Consider the following 22,572-nt stretch of genomic DNA (forward strand, 5'->3'; position numbering starts at 1 on the left):
CCGTTACTATTCTTGGAGAAGAGGCTAAAGCCGGTGAAAAGCCTGGTGCATATCAATAAATATATCCCAGCGCCATGCCCAAAAGAACTTGCTTGGATTCCATGCCGAACGAACTATGGCATGTATAAGTTCCATGGTAGGTTACGCAGCTTCTCACGCCAGCGTTGGGCGCAGGCGAGATCTTCATCTGGGCCGTGAGGAGGGAAGTAGAGCACACTTGTCTCGACAAAATCGCCGAGAGCCGACATTGGCATGTCTCTGATTTGGCCACAATTTAGAGCCGCAATGAGCGTCGTTAAAGCACCAGCGTCTTCGTTAATAGGGAGAACTTTGACCTCATTCCTTAACTGCGAAAGCATCAAGTCGCTTCTGCTCGCGGGGTGGGTTGAGTGAGTAACTGAAAGGCCACCCCTGGTGTAGTCATGCAGCTTTAGACGCCTCTCAACAGGGACGCGCTGCTGATACTCGTCTTCAGACCAATCCTCCTCATCCAATCCGAGAACATAGGCCATGCCGCGACGGATAAGGGGCTCAACCACTGCGTGGCTAAGTTCCCACTGAACGTCGCGGTACATTCGCGCCGCATGGACCATTGTCTGCCAATTCCAACCAGTAGAATAGGCGCGATAGATGAAATATGGATCGTGAAGGAGACCAGGGAAGAATGCAAGAATTTCACTGGTGGTAAGATTGATGCCAGTGGGAAGCAAAGTACTTGGGCCTGGCGTTGTGCTAAGCAACGATGTGTCTGGAATCGTGTACAATTCATGCAGCTGCGGCGTGTTCAGCATGGTCGTGTACAAGATACGGAAATTAATTGGGCTTGTGATTACGGCAACCTCACGCTCTTCTCCTAATTCATTAGCATCTTCTGCTTTCCCTTTTCCCCTGCCAAGGCCATATTTGTCAACTGTGGCCACAGCAGCGCTAGAGCCCTCCACTTTGGGTGTTGTAAGTGGCTGCGCCATAGTGGCTACGTTTGGTGAGAGATTAGCTTGCGTTAAACCATATGATGGCAAGTTAGAGATTCCAGGAACAATTCCGATCGCTCTAAGGATCGGGTCCATTGGGGAACAAGGAAGCGGATTCCAAGCGATTGGCATGACTGGAGATTGATCTTCCGGAAACTCGTCGGGCCAGAGCATCTTATAATTCTCTGGAAAGAGCCATACTTTGACGTTGGCCGGCAAATTGTTGAGATTATTCATGCTAGATGTGGACTGTTGGACAGCAGTGTCCAGCGACATGGACGGATCCTGTGTAAAGGCGCCTATTCCAGGCGTATACATGCGCTGTAGACAGACACTCGTGTTGTCTTTGAATCCTATTGAGGGTAAATGGGAGCTGCTCCCAGTGACGGTAATGAAACAACTTACTTAGCATTACTTGACACATGATTTGGTTGCCAAAGCCATCATCTAAAGGCATTCCGTTCTTGTGTATGAAGAACTCTGGAAGGCGAGAGAGTGGTGCCATGATGTCTAACTGTTAGTGAGGGAAATGAGGGTGCTGTTTACAGCAGCAGCTCGCAACCGAGCAGATGTTGCGCCCAAGACTGTTGAACTGTGTAATATCAAGGCTTTAAATAAAATAGGACGATACTAATAATGGAATTCAAGAGACTGAAGCTCCCTCTGAGCTGTGAACCAAGTTCTACAATATGAGGCTTTGATCGGGCGCGGCAATGAGAGGTATTTAGTTTGTGTGCAACGGGTACAGAGTATTGTGGATGTTCAAGAAGCGGATGTCTTGTAAGGAAAATAAAGAGTATGATGAAGCAGTAACTCGTCCAGACAAGACCTATAGTGACCGTAAGTTCTTCACTTTCAACACTCCTGGACTGACGAGCTTCATATTGTTTCTGTCACCAAGTTCATTAGACTTGCTGTACTGACATTCACGAACGAAAGTTTCATAAATTCGTCTCGAGGCCAGTGATGGTTACATCCTGGGCAACATTCGCTGAAGAATGAATCAGAGGTCATGTTATGAGAAGATCTGCCCGAAGAACAGACTAAAAGTTTGACGAGTCCTCTGCTTGACGTGCAACGGACCACTGTGAACTGGTTTCTAATTCCTTCATGACGTCTATTAAGTTTATACCGGCAAGCTTAGAGTGCTTGGCGAAGCAAGGATCCTCGGTCTCCTTGATTGTCAGATGTTCGACAGCCGGAGATATAGGAAGAGTATCTTCACTATTTGAATCAGGAAAGTACGCCTGGTGTCAATTTCAGGCAACGATCAATTCTCCAGAAGACCAATCTTCGAAGATCGTCCCAAAGAACCTATCCACGAATACTTCTAATCGATGGCTTCGAGGAGATCCGATACGTAAGCAGAAGGAGACGGAATGGAAGGTCCCAAATCTTTTTTGTATGGGAGATTTCATTGGCGTGGACCAGAAAAAAAATCTTCTCGGTATATAACAAACCATTTATAGCAACTATTTCCTTAGGAGATCCAGATGTGACCTTTATTTCGGCCAAAGTTGGTGATCTAATCAAGAGCATGGAGCAATTTTGAGGCTGATTCAATTGCTTGGTGTAGCTTGCAGGTCATTTTGATTCAGTTCCTTAGGAACTTGGAGAATAATCTTGTACATGCTGCCGCAAAGGCCACCAAATGCTATAAGAGTATATTCCATCTGTGAATAGCCAGAAGAGGGGCCAAAAGGCACGGAGCGAGCCTATTGATGGCATTGAACACTATCGGCAGCGCCAAAGTGTTCCATAAAATTGTAATAAATTCAAAAAAGGAGAGCCATGAAGTTGCTACCATCCCGGACAGCTGGACATGTGTCATTGTCACAAGGTCTCTCTCCCAAGCTCTTAGCTACGCTTTTGAAGACTTTATGGGGGGACTGCTGTCCTTAAATATCTAAGAGAAAGACAGATTTAGCGGATGTAGCATTGGAAGCCTTTCTTGGTACAAAACTCCGCGAAAAGTACCGATGTAATGGGACATATGGTATTCTATACCTTCTGGAAGCACGCACGGAGCAAGAACGAGTCCGAACTTCTCTACTGTACTTCTCGCAAGAGCTTTCAAGCATGCATAGAAGGAATGGGATACAGAGATGACTAGTCTTTCCCCTCGGCTGTGAGGAGAGGTACGAAGACTGCCAAACTCATGTGTCTTGTTTCCAAGACGTATCTGAAATGTTAGACGCCGTGCAATGTTCCAAGTTCCCGAACGAGTGATGATTAGAACTAAGACTCTCAACGACCATGTGCGGAGCACGAGCGAGCATCGTAAATTCAATACTGGTTAAGGATTTGTTGGATCCCGTAGGGCGCAAGTGTTGGCTCCTACGCGGCAAATGAACAGACAGGGCAGGTAAGAAGAGAACTTGACTGGTGCATTTGTCTTGTCGGCCGTCAAGGCGGAGCGATTCCGCACACACATGGTAGTCGTGTCCCCACAACCCCAGACATCTCCCGATCTCGCGAAGTCCGAATGCCTTGACCAGCGCCTCCTCTTTTGCAGTGAGCATCATTTCTGCATGGGAGTGACTAGGGCCGCCCCACGGTGGCACCCAGAAGAGTTTGCCGGGGTATCGACTGTGCAGTCTGGGGCCGCAGCTTGTGATAAATTCTGTACTTGACTGAGCCTACCCCTCCATAAATTTGGATTCATTCAGACAGCAATTACGTCCATTTGCCGGATATTCTGACTCCTACTGGTGTTCTGATGGGTGACGCGAAGATGCCTGACTTATATACCACTTCGTTCGCCTTCTTCGAGGCTTTGTGGGATGCTGGTGTAAGGTATTGCTTCGGTGCGTAGCTTGCGGAATGTGTACATGGAGCAGAATTGACGGATTTTTGCAGTCAATTTGGGCTCAGATCACCCCAGCATCATAGAGGCGATGGTAAAGGGCCAGAAGGAAAAGAAAAATGAGTTCCCGAGGATAATAACGTGTCCTAATGAGGTTCACAGTAGAATCCCCGGTGTGTCAAGTCAAATCCACTAATTTAGATAGATGGTTGCTCTCTCGATGGCCGATGGCTATGCCCGATATTCAGGAAAGCCTCAAGCGGTAATCGTGCACGTTGATGTGGGAACACAAGCACTAGCAGCTGCCGTGCACAACGCGAGCTGCGGCCGCGCACCTGTACTTATCTTCGCGGGCCTGTCGCCGTACTCCTTCGAGTCCGAGCACAGAGGTAGCAGGACGGAGTACATCCATTGGATCCAGGATGTACCTGATCAGAAGGCCATTGTGTCGCAGTATTGCCGCTATACAGGGGAGATAAAGACGGGCAAGAATGTAAAGGTTCGTTTGTTGTACTGCAAGAAAGCGAAACGATGAACACTGACAACGCAAAAAAAGCAACTCGTCAATCGGGCTCTCACCTTTGCACGTAGCGATCCTCAGGGCCCAGTCTATCTTTGTGGCGCTCGAGAACCAATGGAACAAGACATCGAGCCTTATACGCTCGACCAGAAATATTGGGAGCCGGTGGAACCACCCGCGCTTCCACTCAGTGGCGTGAAGAAAATTGCTGAAGCTCTCGTGAATGCAAAGGAGCCTCTACTCATTACTGGCTACAGCGGACGCAATCACGATGTGCCTCCTTTGCTTGTCAAACTCGCAGACACAGTCAAAGGCCTAAGGGTCCTGGACACAGGTGGCAGCGACATGAATTTCCCAGCAAATCACCGAGCTTGGCTGGGATTGAGATATGGCGTGGATGAATCCATCAAAACAGCGGATATGATCCTCGTCCTTGACTGTGATGTACCGTGGATAAATCATCACAATACTCCCCGATCAGACGCCGTCATCTACCACGTCGACGTAGATCCGATCAAGCAGCAGATGCCAGTCTTTTATATCAACGCCTTGGCTCGGTACAAAGCCAGCAGTTTCAATGCAATCACGCAAATATTAGACTACATAGAATCAAACGCAGCGTTAAAAGAAACGCTGAGCGCCTCGGATATAAACGAGCGTTGGGAAAGACTGGGAGAGTCATATACCAATAGACTAAAGGCAATTAATAGCCTTGCCAAACCGAAAGACGACGGCACATTTCTGACTCCGTATCTGATCAGTAGAGTACGGCATCACGTTCCTCAAGACACAATTTTTGCTGTTGAAGCTGTGACGAATGGCCCGACGGTGTCAGATCACCTGCAGGTTACGATACCAGGATCATTGGTAAATTGCGGAGGTGGCGGTCTAGGTTGGAGCGGGGGAGGAACATTGGGAGTCAAACTGGCAACAGATGATCTTGGAGAAAAGAAATTCGTTTGCCAGATCGTGGGAGGTACTGCTTCCATTATTGAACCCGCGTGACACGCACATTGAAACTGACTGATATGCTTCGCAGATGGCACATACCTCTTCTCCGTGCCTGGATCCGTGTACTGGATATCCGCGAGATATTCCATTCCGGTTCTCACTATCGTGCTTAATAACAAAGGTTGGAATGCACCACGTAAATCGCTGGAGCTCGTGCACCCGCACGGTCTAGGCTCGAAGGTCGACAACAAGACGATCAACATCAGCTTTGAGCCGACACCAGACTATGCAGGCATTGCAAAAGCTGCGGCAGGTGGGAATTTGTACGCAGGAAGAGCAAGCACTGCGGACGAGCTAGAAAGAGTGCTGAAGGAAGCGGTTGAAAGCGTTAAGAATGGTGTCAGCGCCGTGGTGGATTGCCAATTAGATGGTCCACAAGGAAAATTTAACGGAGAAGGCAAGAGTCTAGGCAATTAAGCAATGGTATATCCAGGTATTTGGATTTCTCACCTTATTTTACCGTTGGTGAATACGAGATAATGATTCGGATCACTGTGATGACTTGATTCACCGCGCAGATTAGGTTGTTTGTCCATTGCGTGCGGGTTTGTCATAACTTTGTACGTGTGACGTCCACGTTCACAAGAGGTGAAAGTATCAAACGGACATACATAGACCTTCATACACAGCTATGAATATGTCCTAAAAGCTGGTGTTCCCTTTTCGCCTTTATCCTTATCTCTACATATAACGCCATCTAATATTCCTCATCGGATTCTCAGCCAGAGAGCTGTAGCGTTTGTCAAAGTAGTGAAAACATCGAAACACTGGCATGCACGACGCAGCAAATACTCACTCCATTTATTTTTGTGAAACTGACGCTTCAAAGAGGACCTGTAAGGTCAAAATGGCCACGAATGGCGTAGGTACTCCAGTTGAATCTCCACTGCGAAGTCTCCGGCCGAAGGACTCATCCATCACGCCCGAGCATGCGGAGTTACAAGGAGAAGGCATAAACAGGAACACAGCGGAGAGGCTGGAAGAATTATCGGCCCTTGCTGCAGAGGCCATTCCGTCAACGCCGTTCGGTATCAGTCATGAGCAAGCTTTTAAAAGTGCGGACGTGCAGTCCACAGGGAAGCAAAAGAACAGCGCGAGGATCCCGAAGCGGCTTTTCAACGCGACCAAGGACCATGTAATCAATCATGAGAATCCATCTAGAGATATAAACGGGAACGCCGCGGGGCCGGCCCCTACAACGAAAGCGTCGATGAGCTGGGCTGAGGCATCCGGTCAGTCACCCAGGCACGCTGCCGAATACTCCCCGCAGTTGTGGCCTGCTGGACACGACGAGCCATTCGTGAAAGAAGAAGACAGCTTGGATGGGTGGCAGTACAGTCGCAGGGAAAGCCGCGAGAAGCAGAGTCACATATCCCCGACCTTGGAGGGATGGGACTATCTGATCAGCATTCCCCAAGAGCAAATTGAACAGCTTGCCATGCTTCACAGACCGCCTCATTCGACGTCAGGAAAGGTGATCAGATATGAAGATGGGCAGAACAATCTCGTCGCGATCGTGCAGTTCGACAACGACGTCAAATACTGCGTGCGCATGCCCTCGTGCGGTTCGCGAGGCGTCTGGAACAAGCACGCAAGGTCGACGCTTCTGAACGTCGTCGACACCATGCGCTACGTCAAAGCTACGACGAATCTGCTGATACCGGACGTGGTCGCCTACGACGTGGGATTCGAAAATGCCATCAAGGCACCTTTCATCATCACGAGTTTTGTTGAGGGAAGGCGCCTCTCCGACGTCTGGTGGGATGCTGACGGAACCGAACCAGGACAAGACTTTGTCTCGGTTCCTCGAGAGCTCGAGGCCAAGAGACAGAAGATTCTAAGGTCGATTGCAAATCAAGTGGTTGAACTCAGAAGTCTGAAGTTCAAGAGCTACGGGGAGTTTAGACTTGTCAACGGAGATGTGAGGCGACCAACGGTTGTTCCAATCAAGATGCGCCCCTTTTCCTCCATTCTCGAAGACGACATTTTGGACAGGCATGCGAGGAGATTTCCTTATCTTATGCTTGACGAAACTTACAAAGTAAGCACCACGAGCTCAATATCGTCTTTGAAGTCCTTTACGGGAAGCGGGACTGCCACTTCATCGTACGAATATTACAATGAGCTCCTCCGAACGTGGTACGAAACTACGGTAAGGACCTTTGCCAAGTACGACGTATTTGACAGACCGGACGAGAACCCCATGGTCAACAAAACCCGTGGGATATTTGCCCTGTACTCGCTGCTGCTCAAGTACCTTCCCTACGCACCGGGCACGAGCGAATCCTACCAGCAGAACGAAGAGTTTGTCCTGGCGCAGACCGACTTCAATCCTCAGAACATCTTCGTGGACCGCGAGGGCAACGTTACCGGCTTTATCGATTGGGACTACACCGACACGAAGGCGCCGTATCTGGGATGGGCGCGGCAGCCGGTTTTCTTGTGCGAAGACTGGGCCGTTTGGAAGACTGGTCAAAACGTTAGCGGAGCCTTGAGCTGGCCTAGCAGGACTGGCCCCGTGACGTGCGAGCTAGAGAGGTATCGCAAAGACTACGCGCGCTACCTCATCGAAGCCTGCGCCCATGACAGCGACGATTGGCGATTTGTGCTCAAGACGCCCTTGTTCGACGCCGTCGTCAGCTCCATCGGCGGCATAAGGTATATGGAGACTCTTCTCGTCCGCGTGCTGAGCACTCACGTCGGACATTACGACTGGATTAGCCACTTTCTCGACGTCGGGCAGCGTGGCTTCAAGCCTGGCGTGCAAAGCTTCTACGAAAACCTGTTCAAGCGGGTGCTTGACTGCGATCCGTTGGCGGTCAAGGCAGAGCTAGGAATTATGGACGTCTCGAAGGAGCTTCGGACGCTGAGGTTGTATGTGAAAGAGCACTGCAAGACGCACGAGACGTTGTATAAGGCGCAGAAAGAGCGTGTCGAAATGTGCAAGCGGCAACTTGAGCTCGTCAAGAAGCAGAACACGCTCTTACAAAAGACACTGGCTCAAGGACTGCACGATATGCAGCCAAATGCAGCACGGCAGGACGATCCATCGGCGCACTCGTTGGATGATTCGCAAGCCAGCGAGCCTGTTGAGAAACTTCGCCAGACTCCAAATCATCTCTCAGTTGATCAAACTCTTCCCAATCCGCATCAGTCCACGGAACAAAGCTCGCCGACATCAAACAGAATTGATGACCCGCACCATGCGGCATGGAACCGCGGAAGATCCGAAAACTATTTCGTCATGAGCGGAGCGTTGCAACCGACGACGCTACTGGATTGTCTCGGCTCGTCGTGTGGTAGTCTGCATTTTGAAAGGCCACGAACGCCGCCACATCCGTCTCATACACATTATCGGCGACGATGGAAAAGGTTCATAGAAGAATTGAGAAGCCGCTTTAAAAAATTCTGACAAGGGAAAGATAATCAATCCCTTACATATGCTCTTTTTATGAAACTCAGAATTGCATCCGTCATGCCATGCCGGTTCCATCCAAACATGAACATGCTCAAACGCACTAGTATTAGTAGACATGCTTCTGACGACGGAGAGCTTCTTCAAATTAACCGGCGTGATACTTTGGATGAGGTTGTAGGATGGAATTTATAGGATTCTGCTAACTTATTAAGTATATTACATGAGCTGATTAGTGACGAGGGCGACAAAGCCCACCACCAAATTTAATTTCATAATCAGTCAATCGCATTTTGCAATTGAATTCTTCTCTTCAAGCCTACAAAAGGCAAGGAAGAATTACATTTTCAGAAGGATGACGAGCGCAGAGAAGCTCGCCACGAGTCCAATCGACATTGTCATCGTTGAGTGGGAGCAGCAGTTGATTGCCGACTCATTCATAATATATTCAAAATGTGTTTAGAAATACAAGCATTCCGCCAACGTAGTCGTGAATTTGAGCCGCAACCACGAAAGCCACAGAGAGTGAGCTGTCATTTGCCGGCTGATGCATTACGATGGTGACGTTTGCATGCACAGGAATTAGTGGCAGACCATGACTGCATTATTAGTGCGTGTGTGATTGTAGCATGACCAAGGAAAATAAATGAATGCTGTTTTCGTCCTTTCGCTTTCCTAGACGATGTAACCCCAATGTTAAATCAGGCTGGTGTCTGCTGAAGAGTCGGGGTCTTTGTTTTTTATCATCAATAGTTCAATCGACCAACTACTGAATCATTCTTATTCTGGGTATCAATATTAATTCCCGCTGGCGCGGCGTTGATTTTCAGCCGAGATCGTGATGCAAACTGCAGCCGCAATGAGGACCACAACAAGCATAACAGCCGATTCCCACAATGCAATCTTCTTCAATTTGCGACTGGTGCACTCCCTCGTGATGCCATCAAAGAAGCCGAGGCAAAATAAGAGGCTTGGAATGGGGATGATCGCACCAATAGTAATGCAAAACCAATTGACCGCATATGCGATCCTTTTCTCCTTGACAGTCATGCGTGTGTCTTTTCGTTGCAAAGTGGGTGCGCTGTCAAAACATTGAGTGTTGGAGCGAAGCATGAATGGGCGTATTGTGTTCTGGTGTTGCACAGATGGCCGTGGCCAACGCGTCATTCGAGAGCGACTCGATCGGTCCGAGCGTACTGACGGAATCGAACGTGGCGAAAGAACTCCAAGCTCGATGTCATCAAAGTTGTGACCATAACGGTAGACTTGCTTGGGAATTACGTTTCGGTGACTTTGTCGAATTACTGCTTTTGGAGGTGTAGTTAAGTTCTCGAAGTCATCATGTGGTTCTGGCGAAAGCTCTTCTACCGGGTAAAAGCCAGGAAGATGAGAGTCGTTTGGGCGGAGCGGATGTGCGGGTGTGTAATCATTGCCGGCTCCATAGGACTCGTTTTCCTTCGTCGGGAATGCATAATACCCGCCCAAGATTGAATTCTCACCGGAATCACCACGAAAGTCAGTGCCATGTCTTGCATACGAATTGCGGTTACTACGACTAGGTTCTGTCTCCCAGTCATCAGCATCGTCAATCGCTGCGGCAATTTCTTCGCTAGTTTGGCTAGGTGTAGCCTCATTAGACGTCCTCTTTTGTCTTAGATTTGCAGACCCAGGTGGTGAGTAACGTGCCCACATCCTTGGAAGCTCTTCTTCGTGTCGAAGGGCCTGACAATTCATGTAGAAGCGGCGTCGTGAAGCTGATGATTGATCTTGAGCGTTAAGGTTAGCTGTATCGCGTGGTACAACATACGATTCGTCGTCTGGAGATCGAGGAGCGGTTGTGTTAATGATACCAAGCAATCTCTTAGTGCTGTCATACGATGAGACTTCGGACTGCTCAGCTGGATTGCGATTTGCAAAAGGACGTGGAGGTGTTATAAAACCAATGGACTGCTCATTATTAGAAGGACACGGTGCAGGGTCTTGAGGTGGTGGCCCACTCCAGCCAAAACGGTGTGAGTTCGATCGCACCCTGTCTACGGCAAGTTGACTTGATTCAATGCCTTGAACTTGATCCCGTGCACCATCTGGATTATGCAAGAATGCGCCGTGAACATCCAGGGGATTTCGTGGCAGACTATTATCCAGTGGGCTTTGGGGAATTTCCGCTGAATGCTGTTCAGTATCGGAATCCTCTTCAAGCCATCTAGCAAATTCGCGTGAGTCACGAATGTGAGTTGCGTTGTTGCGTACGACCAGAGGGCCAAGTGGTGCTATAGAAGAGCCAGGGCTTTCATTCAAAGGACTCCGCTCACTCTCTTCAGATTCAGACTCGTCATCTTGATAGCTGAGTGGAGCAACTGGAGCCATATAGAGATAGTCTTCATACTCTCCCGTCGGTTGAGTTTTGACCTGATGGTCAAAGGCAGATTGTGGTGCTGGAACAACGTGGTTAAGCTTGCGTTCAGCAGCCCGACGCGCCTCTATACCATGTAATTCACAAATTCTGCTCATGAGCGCATGATATCGCTCAAGAAACTCTGTGTCGCTACGATGGAGAAGTGGCTGATGCGCCATGTCTTCGATGGCTTCGTCAAAGTCTTCCACCGTGTTAAATTGCCGTACAGGAATAGCGCGGGTGATTTGACCACGAAATCTAGGATAATCAACTCTTGAGCCGAGGTCTACACCATACATCGGACCACGACCATTGATTGCCTCACGACCATTCATAGTTACAAATCTATCTGCAGCAGAGGCAGATCTCGTGGACGATGGAGCTATCTCGTTCGTCGCCTCAGTCCACGCAGGGTCTACGTAAGATGAATGTGGCGAAAGTTCATAATGGATTGTCTGAGCGTCCCGGCTCGGTTCTAGCATCTGGTCTCCATGAGTGTAGTCGTATTCTTGGATGAAACGACTGAGAGTAGAGCTCTGACCAGTAGCACGACTCTCGTAATTCGCGTATGGGAATGGCTCGCTCAGACAACATGACGACTCCGGATAGTCCAGGTCGTCAACGGAGGTTGCTTGTGAGTAGCGAGTTTCGCCCGTGGAACGATCCGGAGCGAAATTCTGCCCGCCGGCAACAGTTCTGTGAGATTCAAGGTCGGATTCGTAGATAGGCTGTCGCAACGCTGACTGCTGAGACTTAATCGCTGGACGAGGGAAAGAAGTAACGCCATGATCAACTAGAATTAGCGTATATTAGTAAATTGGAACTGCACTAGGACATGAAACAACACTTACGATTTCGAAGAGCGCTGAAATCATTGCTTTGTGCAATTGGCATAGAGTCGTGCAGCAGACTATTCTGTCGAGCGACGGGAAGCCCGAAGTCGAAGCCAGCACCCTCTGTGTGGTCAAATGTAACAGAGCGAGACCCTCTAGTCTGAGAGCGATGGAGATGACGGGTAGTGGTCTCACATCGCAGGGAGTCCACTCTATCTTCTGCAGGAGAAATAACGTCATGCTCGAGAGAGAGTGCGAGAGCCGGCTTGTCGGCCGACAGAATGGGTGAGCTCTCAAGAAGAGGTTGAAGAGTATTGCTTCGAGCACGACTTGGAAGAGGTATGTTCGACGTGAATACAGGCTCAGGATACTCAAGTGATTGTGAGAAAGTTGGAGTGGAGCGCGATGACATTGAGGCGCGGACCAGGTCTGCTTGGCTAGTCCTAGGACCAGCTTGGATGGAATCAGTAACCACTTCACCGGCAGCGTTCACGCGTTGCCCATGTTCATTGAAACCAACCCATGGCGGCGTATTTGCAGGCGTGGGGCCCGTGGATAATCGAGGCGGCGTTATAGGGGTGGTTGGTTGAGAGGTCGAACGTGCTCGACTTGAGGAGCTACGACGTGACTGGCCGCCACTTAGTAACTGCTTAGAGCCTTTTGAGATCGACTCGTATGCGTTACGGAATGAGCTGAAGCGTTTTCCAATTGGAGCACCTTTTCCGTCAGAGCCCATCTCGCTACTGTCGCTGTCGTAGTCAATCACGGTTGGTTGATCTAGCTTCAAATCCTCAACTTCGTCAGAAAGTGAGTCAAAGTTTGCAAGCTCAAGTGAGCTGTGTGGGTTCACTATCTCAAAAGAGACGCCACTGAAGCGCAACAGGGGGCTTTCAGCTGGCAGACGAGGCACGTTACTCTCTGTCTCGACTGAAAGAGGTGGCGTTGCCAGATGAGAGTGTGGCGACAGTGCACGTGGTTGCGGTGGTTGTGGAAATGAGTATTTGGACAGCGAGAAGCTCGAAGTGCTTGTCGTGTAGTTCTCTGACTGATAAAGTCCGTCTGTGTTACTTGTCGTAAGGCTCAAGGGGACTGGACGCCGCTTGCCAGACGAATGAGGTCTTGGGAGTCGCTTAATCGAGTTGAAGTGCCTACATGTGTGAGAAAGGCATTGCTTGACTTCACTTTTTGATGTGACACTGAAGGAGAAAACTCACCTTTCACGAGGGTTGAAAGCGCTAGCAAGGGGCTCAAAACTATGAGATGCTCCCGCCAGAGGCTGCGATGTCTTCACTTTGGGCTGCGAAAACGTGGACTCCTGAGTGGCAGAAGTACTCAATGGACGAAAGTTATTCCTAGTGCTTCCAATTCCTGGAAATGATTCCCGGACCGAGGTGCCTGGGAATGACGATCCTAGAATATCGGGTTGCTGGAAGTGACGTCCAAGACTGCGGATGATGTCGGCGCTCTCTGCTCTGCTGCTCCCGTCGAACCTAGACTGCTGGCGGATCCTGGATGGTGCCTGGGAGTCAGTATCAGAGGAAACGTACCTTAGGTCTTGGCCCTCGGTCGAGGACCAAGGCCGTCGCAGACTGAGTTGGCTCTCCAAAAGAGGATGCCTCAGCGGAGACGACGACGACGACGGCGGCGAGAGACCCAAGACTGAAGGTTGTTTTGGTGCTGGCGCTTTATACGAAGATGAGCTTTGTAACGAAGGCAATGTTGAATGCAATGAAAGCAAAGTTTTTGATTTTGGAGGAGAGTGTTGAATCTCAGATCCAAGAGATAAGAGGTGTGCAAATTCTGGATATCTTGTGGCAGCAGAAGAGTGTTCTACGCGTGACACGGGGGTCGCATCGGCTGGTAAAACATTGGAAGTGAAGGGCAACGGAGGGTCTAGTGAAGGTGTTTCCGGGGGTGTCGTCATGGAGGGAAATGAGGAGAAGAAGTCAGATTTTGGGGTTTGCGCGTGTGATCCCTCAGGACGATTCAGACTGGACATTCCTCGCTTCTTCTTGACAGTTTTTTGTCCTGGAACAGCCGGTGGGCTGGGAGTCACTTGCATCTTACGGTACTCATGAAGACTCAATTGACCGGGTGTTCGCGCTCGAACTGAAGACCCGGCTGATGGATGGGGTGAGTGCACTGGCGTGATCGGCGTTAGCGGCCGGTGATGTGCGTATTGGAAAGCCATGGTCGCTTCGTTGCACACAGTATCGCTCTCTTACTGGTGTTGTGTGTGTCGAAGTCCAAACCCACGACTAGTTTGCTCCAAACAAAACCTCCACACCAGTCAATACAACACGAACAGATTAGTCTCTCGCCTGGGTTCTTCAAATCTGTATCTTGGTTGTCTCATCCATGATCCAGGTTTTCGTGCAGTGAATGAATTCGCGCTCTGTCTTGGCTGGTATCTATTGGCATTGTCCAGCAGTGCTGTTTCCGTCAAACGTTCTGTTAGCTTCATTTATTATGCCACCGTCCCCGAGAGAGCGAGGTACATATCAAAACAATCAATTCGGCAAACTTACTCGACACGACCATGAAGCGCCCTTCGAGAACAGACAGACGGCATCCGAAGCAGGCCAAAGCACACGTCAATCCAGGACGAGCAGAGCAGAGTCGGACAGCCACGTCAAAGATTTAGTTTACGCGTTTCCCACTGCAGGGACTGTGTCGAAAGCCTGCGGTCCGTCCGGCAAGCGACCGCGAAAAGTTGGCTGGCTTCTTCCAAACGTCCGTAGACAAAGTCGAGGGCGAATCTACGCGCAGATCCGAGTTGGATCGGGACTCCAAGCCCGTCTTCCAGGAGAGGCGAGTAGGGAAGAAGGTGGCAAGGACGACAACGATGTACAGATGACGGGGCAGGAGCCGAGAGAACGATTGAAGACGTCGAGTTGAGCTTTCCGAGGGCGTCTACGATAGGATCTGAAGCGAAGAGCGCGGCTTCCTCCCATGAGTACGACAGAAAGAGCAGAGGGCGGGCTACAAAAAGGCAGCCACGACCTCGTACACACGAACCTCCCATGGCGAGCGGTCGTCGGCCCAAAGTCAGATTTTCTTAGTCAAAAAGCACGCTGGCCACAACACAGACACACACACACACGCGCGCGCCCGCCGCCCCAGAGGGAGAAAGATAATTAAAAAGAGAGACACGCGCCCCCTCCCCGGGACGTGAAGGGGAACCAGAAAGAACGCCAGCCATTAGAAAGCGAACAATCAACAAAGCAGGCCCAGCACCCTCGCCGGCTCACCAGAAGAGATCCAGAGACGGGGCAGGCACAAAGGACGTGATGAGCGTCGTGTGTGGTTGGAATATCCTCAGCATCCCTGCCCAGCGTCGGGAAGCCGCATCGCAGACGCAGCCAATCGCCGCGCGGATCGCGCCCCCGTCGTCAGCGTCGGAGGGGCGCCAGCACCGCCCGGGCCTCTTTCATCATCGCCGTGTCTCCCCCTCGCAATTGGGGGCACCGCGACGGGCTGGGACGCAACAACGGGCCCGCTGCGCTCTGTGCGGGCCCTCCGTGCGATTGGGACGCGGAGATTGGCGGGCGAATAAGGCGTCGAAGGTCGGGGGCGACGTGTGTCGTGCAGTCGGTCAGCGCAGGGCCCGCTCGCGCATATCCACGCCACGGCTTCTGATGCCGTGCATGGCGGCTCGTGGCGAAAAAGATGGGACTTTTTTGACCGACTGTTTGTCTTGCTGGCCGCTGCTCCTTCGTCAGCTTCTCTATCTCACGACGCCGATGTCTGGGTGGGCCGTGGAAGTACAAGTCAAGGTGCCACCGTGACGGTGGGTGGAGGCAAACTACAGTAGGCTGGAGTATGCCTCAGCTGCCTTCTGGGCGAATCGTCGTCGTTTGCTCGTCCTCTCCGAGGCCGAACATTTTTAGCAGCTTGCTTGGAGGGAGGCGAGCCCTTTCAAGCATCTTCCTGACAGGTTCCACACGACAACAAGCGTGTGCGCACTCGAGACGGACGGTACAAGCGGTCCAGCTGAGTTCCAGAGCCTCGAAAGTGAAACAAGCCAGCCACACGGATCATGTGATCATGAAATTTATCGTCGTCATGTAGCTGTGCGGTGATGAGACACAGTCTGTGCGGCAATGCGGTGAACACGACAATGAAAGACATGGCGGCGAGACATAGTCACGAGTCAAGCACATGGAATTGCAGGCTCTGAGTTCTGTAAAAAACTCGCTCAAAGAATTGCATTTGGCGCAAAAAGAATCAAGCTCTATTTGGTATCGTAACACATAAGACGCGGGATTTGTTTTCCTATACCTTCATGCCTCCGCAAAGCTCAGTCTTTTCAGGCTAGAGATGCTGGGGAAGCTGATGCGTTTCAAGCCCGACCTGCCAACCGTCATAGCTCTCAAAGCAGGCGAGAAACTGCCGTCTCCTCGCCTCGGCGAAGATGAGAATGACGATGGCCTGCGGGGCTGCCCTTCTCCCCAAACAGGCCAAGGGAATGCCCCCATCTCTGCCGAGTCCCATGGGCTCAGAGGACTCATATCGCTGTCGTCGTACTCATCCCCTGTCATCACCGGCGAATCGCTCACCTCGATCTTGACCTCGACGGTGCGGAGGATGCTCTCCGACGCTAGTCATACGCTATTCGAAGAGATGCCCGTCGGCATGTCCATCATCTCGCCGCGTAGGGCGACGTCTAGGTGCTCGTGCCACTCGAGACATTGCACCATGGTGCCGAAGCCGAGAATGTGCTCGAAATCCGGGGTTCGGATGGTAAGGTGGTACATCGGCTTTCCGGCTTTGGCCAGTTTGATTGTCTTCTTGTCGTCGAGGGGTTCTGCAGACATGGTTGTCGTTGCAATCTCGGCAAGAGAAACCTGCGTTTTTTCTTGATTAATTCTTTTCTTCTTCTGGCGTGAAAGACGAGCGTCGGCGTTCCGACGACGATCGTACGTACCACAAAGTAGACTTGATGCTGTCTTTGGCCTTTGCCAGGACTGGTGCCTGATAGGACGACGTAATTGTTAAGCAGCACCGCGTGACACTTCGACCAGTTGTCTTTAATGCTAGCTTTCCAGTGCAGATCGGCACGCAGTATGACGGATCGGGTCGGTGAGCTTAGGTTGAGCAGCATCATGTTTCTCCGCTGAGACGGCGGGAAGACGAGCTCCTTGGTCACGTCGGCAATGTCCCTTGAGCCCTGATCGCCGAAAAGGTTGACACGTCTGAGATCTTCCCACTGCAGCAAGATGTTGCGGTTGCACGAGGCGATGAGTGATCGAAGCTGCTCTCGGACCGGGTAGACGAGCTGCGCAAAGTTGGGGACATCTTTCGGACCGCCGTTGTGCGTAATGTCGTAAATCGACTGGATAGTATCGAAAGTTGAGCAGAGGTGTGTCAATGGACTTCGCAAACAAGTGTACCTCGTAGGCATGCCCGGTCCAAGGGACAGAAGAAGATCTCGCGACGTAGCCGAAGCCGGGGCGGAAGCCGAAGCTAACGAGTACGTGACCAGGGGCAAGTCCCACGCATATCTCTCGTATTGCGAGGCTAGATGTGCGTGCGCCAGCTGGTAGGCCTTGATGATGGTGGCGTACTCGAACGTCCATGGGCCAACACTCATGGCGTCTCGAAGCGGCTGTCGAATGTGTTTGTCGTGCGAGGCCTGCAGTTTCTGGACCGAAGCTGGGGTGATACCGCACTTTGGCATTAACATCGTGTCGGACGTGATCAGAGTGTGGACCATCTGTAGCGAGTACGTGTAGCTCTCCTCGAACTGTAGCAGCTTCCACCACAGCTCTTGGATCGCGACGCTGTAGCCGCGTGGTGGCTTGCGGATTTCCTCTGGCGTCACATGCCAGAAGACGGACCAGGGCGACGTAAAGTCCAAGGTGCCTTGTCTACTGAGTTCAGCTAGTGTCACCTGCGTTACCGGCCTTGAGGGTCGTCCTCGCGAGCTACCCGACCCTCCTGATGTAGAGCTGCTAGGTCTGTCTCTCGTGGGGATCTCGTCGATATTTCCGAGTCGCGACGGCTGCTGGCGGTCGTCGACGCCAAGTCTCTTCGCTGCTTTCGAGGGTATGCCCCTCCGCGCGTTGGCCTCCTGCGACAAGGCCTCAACGCGTTTCGCGGCTGACGGGGCGTAGCGCGTGATCGGTACGATTTGGGCGGGTTCTCTGTCAGCGATGGGGGCAAAGTGCCCGGAAGAGTCGTCGTAGAAGTCGTTTAGGCTATCTGTGCGAGAAGAATCTGGCGTTGGCATGGCGACTGGTTCAGCAATGGATGGCTTACGAGAGAAATTGACAACCGGACCGGAGATGTCGGACGCGGATGTGTCTGGCGAGCGGAAGGACGAGGAAGCGCTGAGATCGGGGCTGCGGTGAGAACCGCTGTCGAAGCGGCTCTGCGCCGATGCGTCGTGTGACAACAAGTTGCCCTCATCGTCGGAGAAGCGCTGCGACTGGTTGAGTCGCTGTGGGCGAACGGTGTTATCTGAGCTTCCGTTACCGTGCCTCTGGCCGCTCCATTTTCTGGGTTTGCGGTCGAGAGCCATGTCTTCAAGCTCTTCTGCTACCGTCTCCATGTTCGCCATTCTGGAACTTGCCCTCGTCTCTTTCTGGCTCGACTGTGCTCCGTGGTCCGTTGCTGTCGTTCCTATTGCTGGGTCATAGTACTCATCTGTATCTGCATCTCCTACATGCTTTGCTCTCACACGCTGCGAACGGTATCGTTGCACGTTGGCTCGTCTGTAGACGGTGGAGTTGACGACATCGTCGTCGAAGTCGAATTCCGAGCTCCCGACGATCGAGCCGCTCTCGACAAGGGCGGAATTTCGACCTTCGAAAATAGACTCAGGGACTTTCAGGTTTGCATAAGAGGCCTGTCGCAAAGCGCGGGACCGAGAAACCGTCGCTACCAAGAGGCCGCGGTTCTCCTTTAAAAAGTGGTTGCTCGCAGACAGCGATGGCCTGGACAGACACAAAGAGCGTCAATGATTAGGGCGCATTAGCAGAAAGGCAAACAAGGAACGTACATCTGCAAGGTCTGCACAAGAAGCGCCATGGTCGACTGCTGCTCCCGAATCTGCGTTAGGATCTCGTTCATGATATCATCCTTCCACAGCTGCTTCACTCTTTCCTTCCATTCTGGCCCGGCATCCGGCGGCGGCTGGATAGCCAGCTGCCTGACCTCCTCTTCCAGACAGCCGAAGGTGATCAGACAAGCGGACAGCGCGAGGTCAAAGGTCTGGCGCAGCTCGCGACCTGCAGGGCTCGTGTCGTGCACGCTTGGCGCATTGATGAGGAGCAGCTCCTGTATGTGACCCAAGAACGAGCCCAGATACGTGGTCTCTGTCACGATGGAGGAGATGGTGACCAGCACGTGTGGGTAGCGGGAGCTCAGAGAGCCAAGCACTTTGACGGTGGTCAGGCAGTTGGCGAGGAACGAGGCGACACTGACGGTCACCGTGAGCGGATCCATGGATCTAGGACACACATTGAGCACGAAGCAGCGAGGGCAGCGAGAGGAACATGGAGATGACGGGTTGCAGGTCTTGCACAGAGGCAGAGGAGAGAACGTCTTGTGCCATGAGTGCCCAAATCGCGCCGCGTCAACAGATTTAGGTGCAGTAGTGGTGGAAAGCCCCGGGCTAGGCGTCCTCGTTGGAGCACGCCACAGATTGCCCTGCCTACAAGTATCTCTGCATGTGCTCTGTGCAGAAGGGCGGGCCTGGAAGGGCCAGGCACAGGGGGACAGGTTTGGCTCTGAGAATCGTCTTACGCGGGTGGACGGGCGGACTGCTGCTGGGGGTGTTCATTTTTAAACAGACGTCGCATATCGTGCCGCCTTTGTGGGCGAGCTGTTTGCGAGCATGCGGCACAGCACCAGTCCGTTCCGCTCGCCAGCCGGAGGCCTGGAGGCTTGCGTGAAAACAAACAAGGCTCCGGGATGTGACGCTTAGCGACTTGTCGATTAACGCAGAGCTCGATCTTGCGATCAAATGGAAAGCTCCGAATGGGCCTCCCAACCTGCTGGAACCGCGTGCGAGTTTCTTTTTCTTCCCGGGCCGGTGATCCCTCTGCCGTGTGCGCCCTGGGTTGAGGCATAGCGCCATGTCGGAGCATATCACGCCCGGCCACTCGTTCAAGGCCGTCGTAGGCTGCTGCTGCTGCTGCTGCTGCTGCTACTGCTGTTCTGCGCAAGATTCGTCGCTGCAAGTCTCAGAAAAACAAGCATGCGTTCTTCTTCGAGCGTGCTACTCGAGCCGTCGTTGCCCCACGTCCACGGATGCTTTTTGCCTGGTCGAGCAACCTCGCTGATGACGGGCAAGCAAGGGCGGTCTGGACGCCAGCGGACTCCGTCTCACCACCCGCAAACGTCGGAGAGCCTGTTCGAGAATCATTTGACGGACACTTCACTGAGTCTGCTGGATGCGTTGCCAAATCAGGCGTGCTTGTAGAACCAGCCGCAGGGGACACTCGTCAACAATGGACACAGCAGAGACGATGGAAGTGCCCAATCTCACTGTGAGAAAAGCCTCGTTCCAGGCCTGGCGGGATTGGCGGTGCCTTGCAGCTTTTGGAAGGGCCCGCTGTGACCTAGACGCGCGGGATGCTCTGATACGAACAGCAACGACCATGACCACGACGACGACGACGACGACGACGACGGGCAGTCTCGACGCCCCGTGGTCGGTAACGAAGACGAGGACCCAAACCTAGGTCGACACTTGCAGAGCCCGGACCTAGCATAGGTCGCTACGTTGGTAGGAACCAGGAACGGTTGCCATGTGCCATTTTCATCTGGCGCAGTCTGCCGTTTGGGCAGAAAGGCCATGGCTTACAGGGCTTGTGCAAAACTCAAACACTCACTCCCCCCCGACGAGAAGCTTCGATGACACAGTAGCATTTCCGGTCGAGGCAGAGTATTTGGCTCGACGGGTCGCCTGCGCTGTACGTCCCGCGGCTAGGCCATGCGAGGCCCGGGCCCATCGATGACGAACCCCCCCGTGTTTGCGCTCTGCGTACCTTTCGGGCCTCCAGTAGTGTTGAGTGAGCTGAACTAGTGAGCATTCGCTAAAAGCGCATTATTATTGTGGCCTAAGCGAACCGCTGTTCGAAAAGAAATCCGGCACGCAGGCTCGGTATCTTCAAGCAGCGAGAGGCGGCCCAATTTTCCCCTCCAATGGCGTGTTCTCAGCACCAAAACCGCCCGACGTTGGCTTTGGGCCAGCCCGTGAGTGTTTCCCCACGACTGACTCCGTAATTGTACTTGCTGCGAAAAGGAGCCTCAAACAGCATCTGTTGCCCCGCTCGCACCAAAGACCGATTGTTAAGCTCTGCACCATGCAACAACCCCGATGAATCTCGTCCTACTTTCTCCGTAAGCGAGATGCCGTGGTCCCGCCCGCAAGGCCGTGGTGGCCGTTTTGAGCAGGCCGTCTCGTCCAAGTATTTATTCCCTGTAAGCGATCGATAGCCGACCCAGAGCTACGCCAGCCCGGAATTGGATGTTGGCTTTTCCTTTTGTTCACAGCCGTGGCCCTTCTGCAAACCTGAGGCGCTGCAGCTACTGCTCAGTTACCACTGCTAAACTCTGGCTGGGTTGCTTTGTTTGTAACGTGGTGCAGAGTGAGGGGTAAATGCATTCGAAAAGCTTTGAAATGCGGGAATGGCGCGCCCAGCTTCTCTGTCCTTCTTAGTCCTTTTTGGCCGACGAGTCTGCGCTTCCATCTCTCTTGAGCCTCCTCTCGCATGCACATTTGTATCAGGAACCGTTCCCATTGTTCGAGCTCTTCTTGTTTCTCTACTCGCGGTCGCGGACGGCCTGTTTGGAGCGGATGCACAGAAAGCGTCCCCGGACGGTGGCATCACATGTGCCAAGCAAATTCAGCATGTTCCATTGAACCGCTGCATAATTTGTCTCCACTTGTGAAAGGCAGAGCTTAGAAGAAAACACGGCCCTCAGTCTATCGACGACTCGACCATGTCGAGAAGCACCAATAGGAAGAAACTGCGCAGCCGCAACGCAATGCAAAACAGTACGTGCGCCGACTGGCTGTTCGTCACGATTCCAAAGTTCCGCCCAAGTCTACCTTCAAAACAGAGTCGATTTCTCTGAGACGCTCCCGGAATAGAAAATCTTTGCAACAGTGGCAGGGCTTTGCGGAGCACGTGATGTATATACTGTGTGATTTGTGTGTGATGACGGATGTACTTGACCTTGAGACGCAGCCTTTTTCCTTTGTGGCCCCGAGCAAGCGGTCATGGAAAATGTGAAATCTCCGTCTTCACGGCTGACCCGTCAGAATAATACAGCTCTCAGACATTGGTTACCGGTGCTCCAGAGGCTTGGATTTCAAATCGACTGTGGCACGACAGCCGGAACTTAACGGGCACGCAGTCAATTTTGTCTTCTTGAATCGCTCCACTGCATGGAGACCTTCCTTGCCACCGCCAGACCCCTTTACACAGTCCCTTACTCATGTCCTTTGCCCTTTGAAGATCTGCAATCCACGCGGCCTCGCCTTTCGTGCGTGTCCCCATAGTTCTGCACAGTATCAGAGCCAACGCCAAGATGCCCTCGCCACATCTCGTGGCTGTGCAAAGGCAGAGTTCATCTTCTTCTATGGCGCCAAGAGGGTTGAGATTCG

The 22,572-nt window shown here is 52.1% G+C and overlaps 6 protein-coding genes across 7 annotated transcripts; 3 read left to right on the plus strand and 3 right to left on the minus strand.

Moving 5' to 3' along the window:
- Positions 1–113: 113 nt before the first annotated feature.
- Positions 114–1,476, minus strand: PV09_06363 (uncharacterized protein; the record flags this gene model as incomplete). Its single annotated transcript, XM_016359994.1, has 2 exons — positions 114–1,324; positions 1,377–1,476. 2 exons carry the CDS (start codon positions 1,474–1,476, stop codon positions 114–116), a joined length of 1,311 nt encoding a protein of 436 aa, XP_016212076.1.
- A 1,982-nt stretch (positions 1,477–3,458) lies between these two features.
- Positions 3,459–5,908, plus strand: PV09_06364 (uncharacterized protein). The gene is made up of 5 exons (XM_016359995.1): positions 3,459–3,778; positions 3,831–3,931; positions 3,983–4,276; positions 4,334–5,273; positions 5,337–5,908. Exons 1-5 carry the CDS (start codon positions 3,691–3,693, stop codon positions 5,723–5,725), a joined length of 1,812 nt encoding a protein of 603 aa, XP_016212077.1. The 5' UTR covers positions 3,459–3,690; the 3' UTR covers positions 5,726–5,908.
- A 247-nt stretch (positions 5,909–6,155) lies between these two features.
- PV09_06365 (uncharacterized protein) lies at positions 6,156–8,720 on the plus strand (the record flags this gene model as incomplete). Its single annotated transcript, XM_016359996.1, has 1 exon — positions 6,156–8,720. The coding sequence occupies one exon, from the start codon at positions 6,156–6,158 to the stop codon at positions 8,718–8,720; it is 2,565 nt and encodes an 854-aa protein (XP_016212078.1).
- Positions 8,721–8,909: 189 nt separating this feature from the next.
- PV09_06366 (uncharacterized protein) lies at positions 8,910–15,116 on the minus strand. The gene is made up of 4 exons (XM_016359997.1): positions 14,480–15,116; positions 13,166–14,384; positions 11,970–13,099; positions 8,910–11,911 (listed from the first exon to the last, which is right to left on the minus strand). The coding sequence occupies exons 2-4, from the start codon at positions 14,140–14,142 to the stop codon at positions 9,522–9,524; spliced, it is 4,497 nt and encodes a 1,498-aa protein (XP_016212079.1). The 5' UTR covers positions 14,143–14,384; positions 14,480–15,116; the 3' UTR covers positions 8,910–9,521.
- Positions 15,117–16,121: 1,005 nt separating this feature from the next.
- On the minus strand, positions 16,122–19,518 carry PV09_06367. Of its 2 annotated transcripts, XM_016359999.1 has the most exons (4): positions 18,955–19,518; positions 18,213–18,889; positions 16,879–18,155; positions 16,122–16,798 (listed from the first exon to the last, which is right to left on the minus strand). In XM_016359999.1, exons 1-4 carry the CDS (start codon positions 19,398–19,400, stop codon positions 16,556–16,558), a joined length of 2,643 nt encoding a protein of 880 aa, XP_016212081.1. In that variant the 5' UTR covers positions 19,401–19,518; the 3' UTR covers positions 16,122–16,555. The 2 variants fall into 2 exon arrangements, with proteins under 2 accessions (XP_016212081.1, XP_016212080.1); XM_016359998.1 differs by having other exon boundaries at positions 16,879–18,889.
- Positions 19,519–20,032: 514 nt separating this feature from the next.
- Positions 20,033–20,729, plus strand: PV09_06368 (uncharacterized protein; the record flags this gene model as incomplete). Its single annotated transcript, XM_016360000.1, has 2 exons — positions 20,033–20,074; positions 20,124–20,729. The coding sequence occupies 2 exons, from the start codon at positions 20,033–20,035 to the stop codon at positions 20,448–20,450; spliced, it is 369 nt and encodes a 122-aa protein (XP_016212082.1). The 3' UTR covers positions 20,451–20,729.
- Positions 20,730–22,572: the final 1,843 nt, after the last annotated feature.

Source organism: Verruconis gallopava (genome assembly GCF_000836295.1).
Source record: "Verruconis gallopava strain CBS 43764 unplaced genomic scaffold supercont1.22, whole genome shotgun sequence".
In the NCBI taxonomy this organism is placed as follows: Eukaryota; Fungi; Ascomycota; class Dothideomycetes; order Venturiales; family Sympoventuriaceae; genus Verruconis; species Verruconis gallopava.

Excerpts from the sequence above, each read along its gene's own strand:
- PV09_06364 (XM_016359995.1), top strand. The coding sequence starts at position 3,691 with ATGGGTGACGCGAAGATGCCTGACTTATATACCACTTCGTTCGCCTTC. Across the intron at positions 3,932-3,982 it reads TAATAACGTGTCCTAATGAG|ATGGTTGCTCTCTCGATGGC; the intron begins GTTCACAGTAGA and ends TAATTTAGATAG. Across the intron at positions 5,274-5,336 it reads CGTTTGCCAGATCGTGGGAG|ATGGCACATACCTCTTCTCC; the intron begins GTACTGCTTCCA and ends TATGCTTCGCAG.
- PV09_06366 (XM_016359997.1), bottom strand. The coding sequence starts at position 14,142 with ATGGCTTTCCAATACGCACATCACCGGCCGCTAACGCCGATCACGCCA. Across the intron at positions 13,100-13,165 it reads GCTTTCAACCCTCGTGAAAG|GCACTTCAACTCGATTAAGC; the intron begins GTGAGTTTTCTC and ends TCACACATGTAG. Across the intron at positions 11,912-11,969 it reads TTTCAGCGCTCTTCGAAATC|TTGATCATGGCGTTACTTCT; the intron begins GTAAGTGTTGTT and ends CGCTAATTCTAG.
- PV09_06367 (XM_016359998.1), bottom strand. The coding sequence starts at position 19,400 with ATGGATCCGCTCACGGTGACCGTCAGTGTCGCCTCGTTCCTCGCCAAC. Across the intron at positions 18,890-18,954 it reads CTTGTGCAGACCTTGCAGAT|GCCATCGCTGTCTGCGAGCA; the intron begins GTACGTTCCTTG and ends GTGTCTGTCCAG. Across the intron at positions 16,799-16,878 it reads AGCATCAAGTCTACTTTGTG|GTTTCTCTTGCCGAGATTGC; the intron begins GTACGTACGATC and ends GAAAAAACGCAG.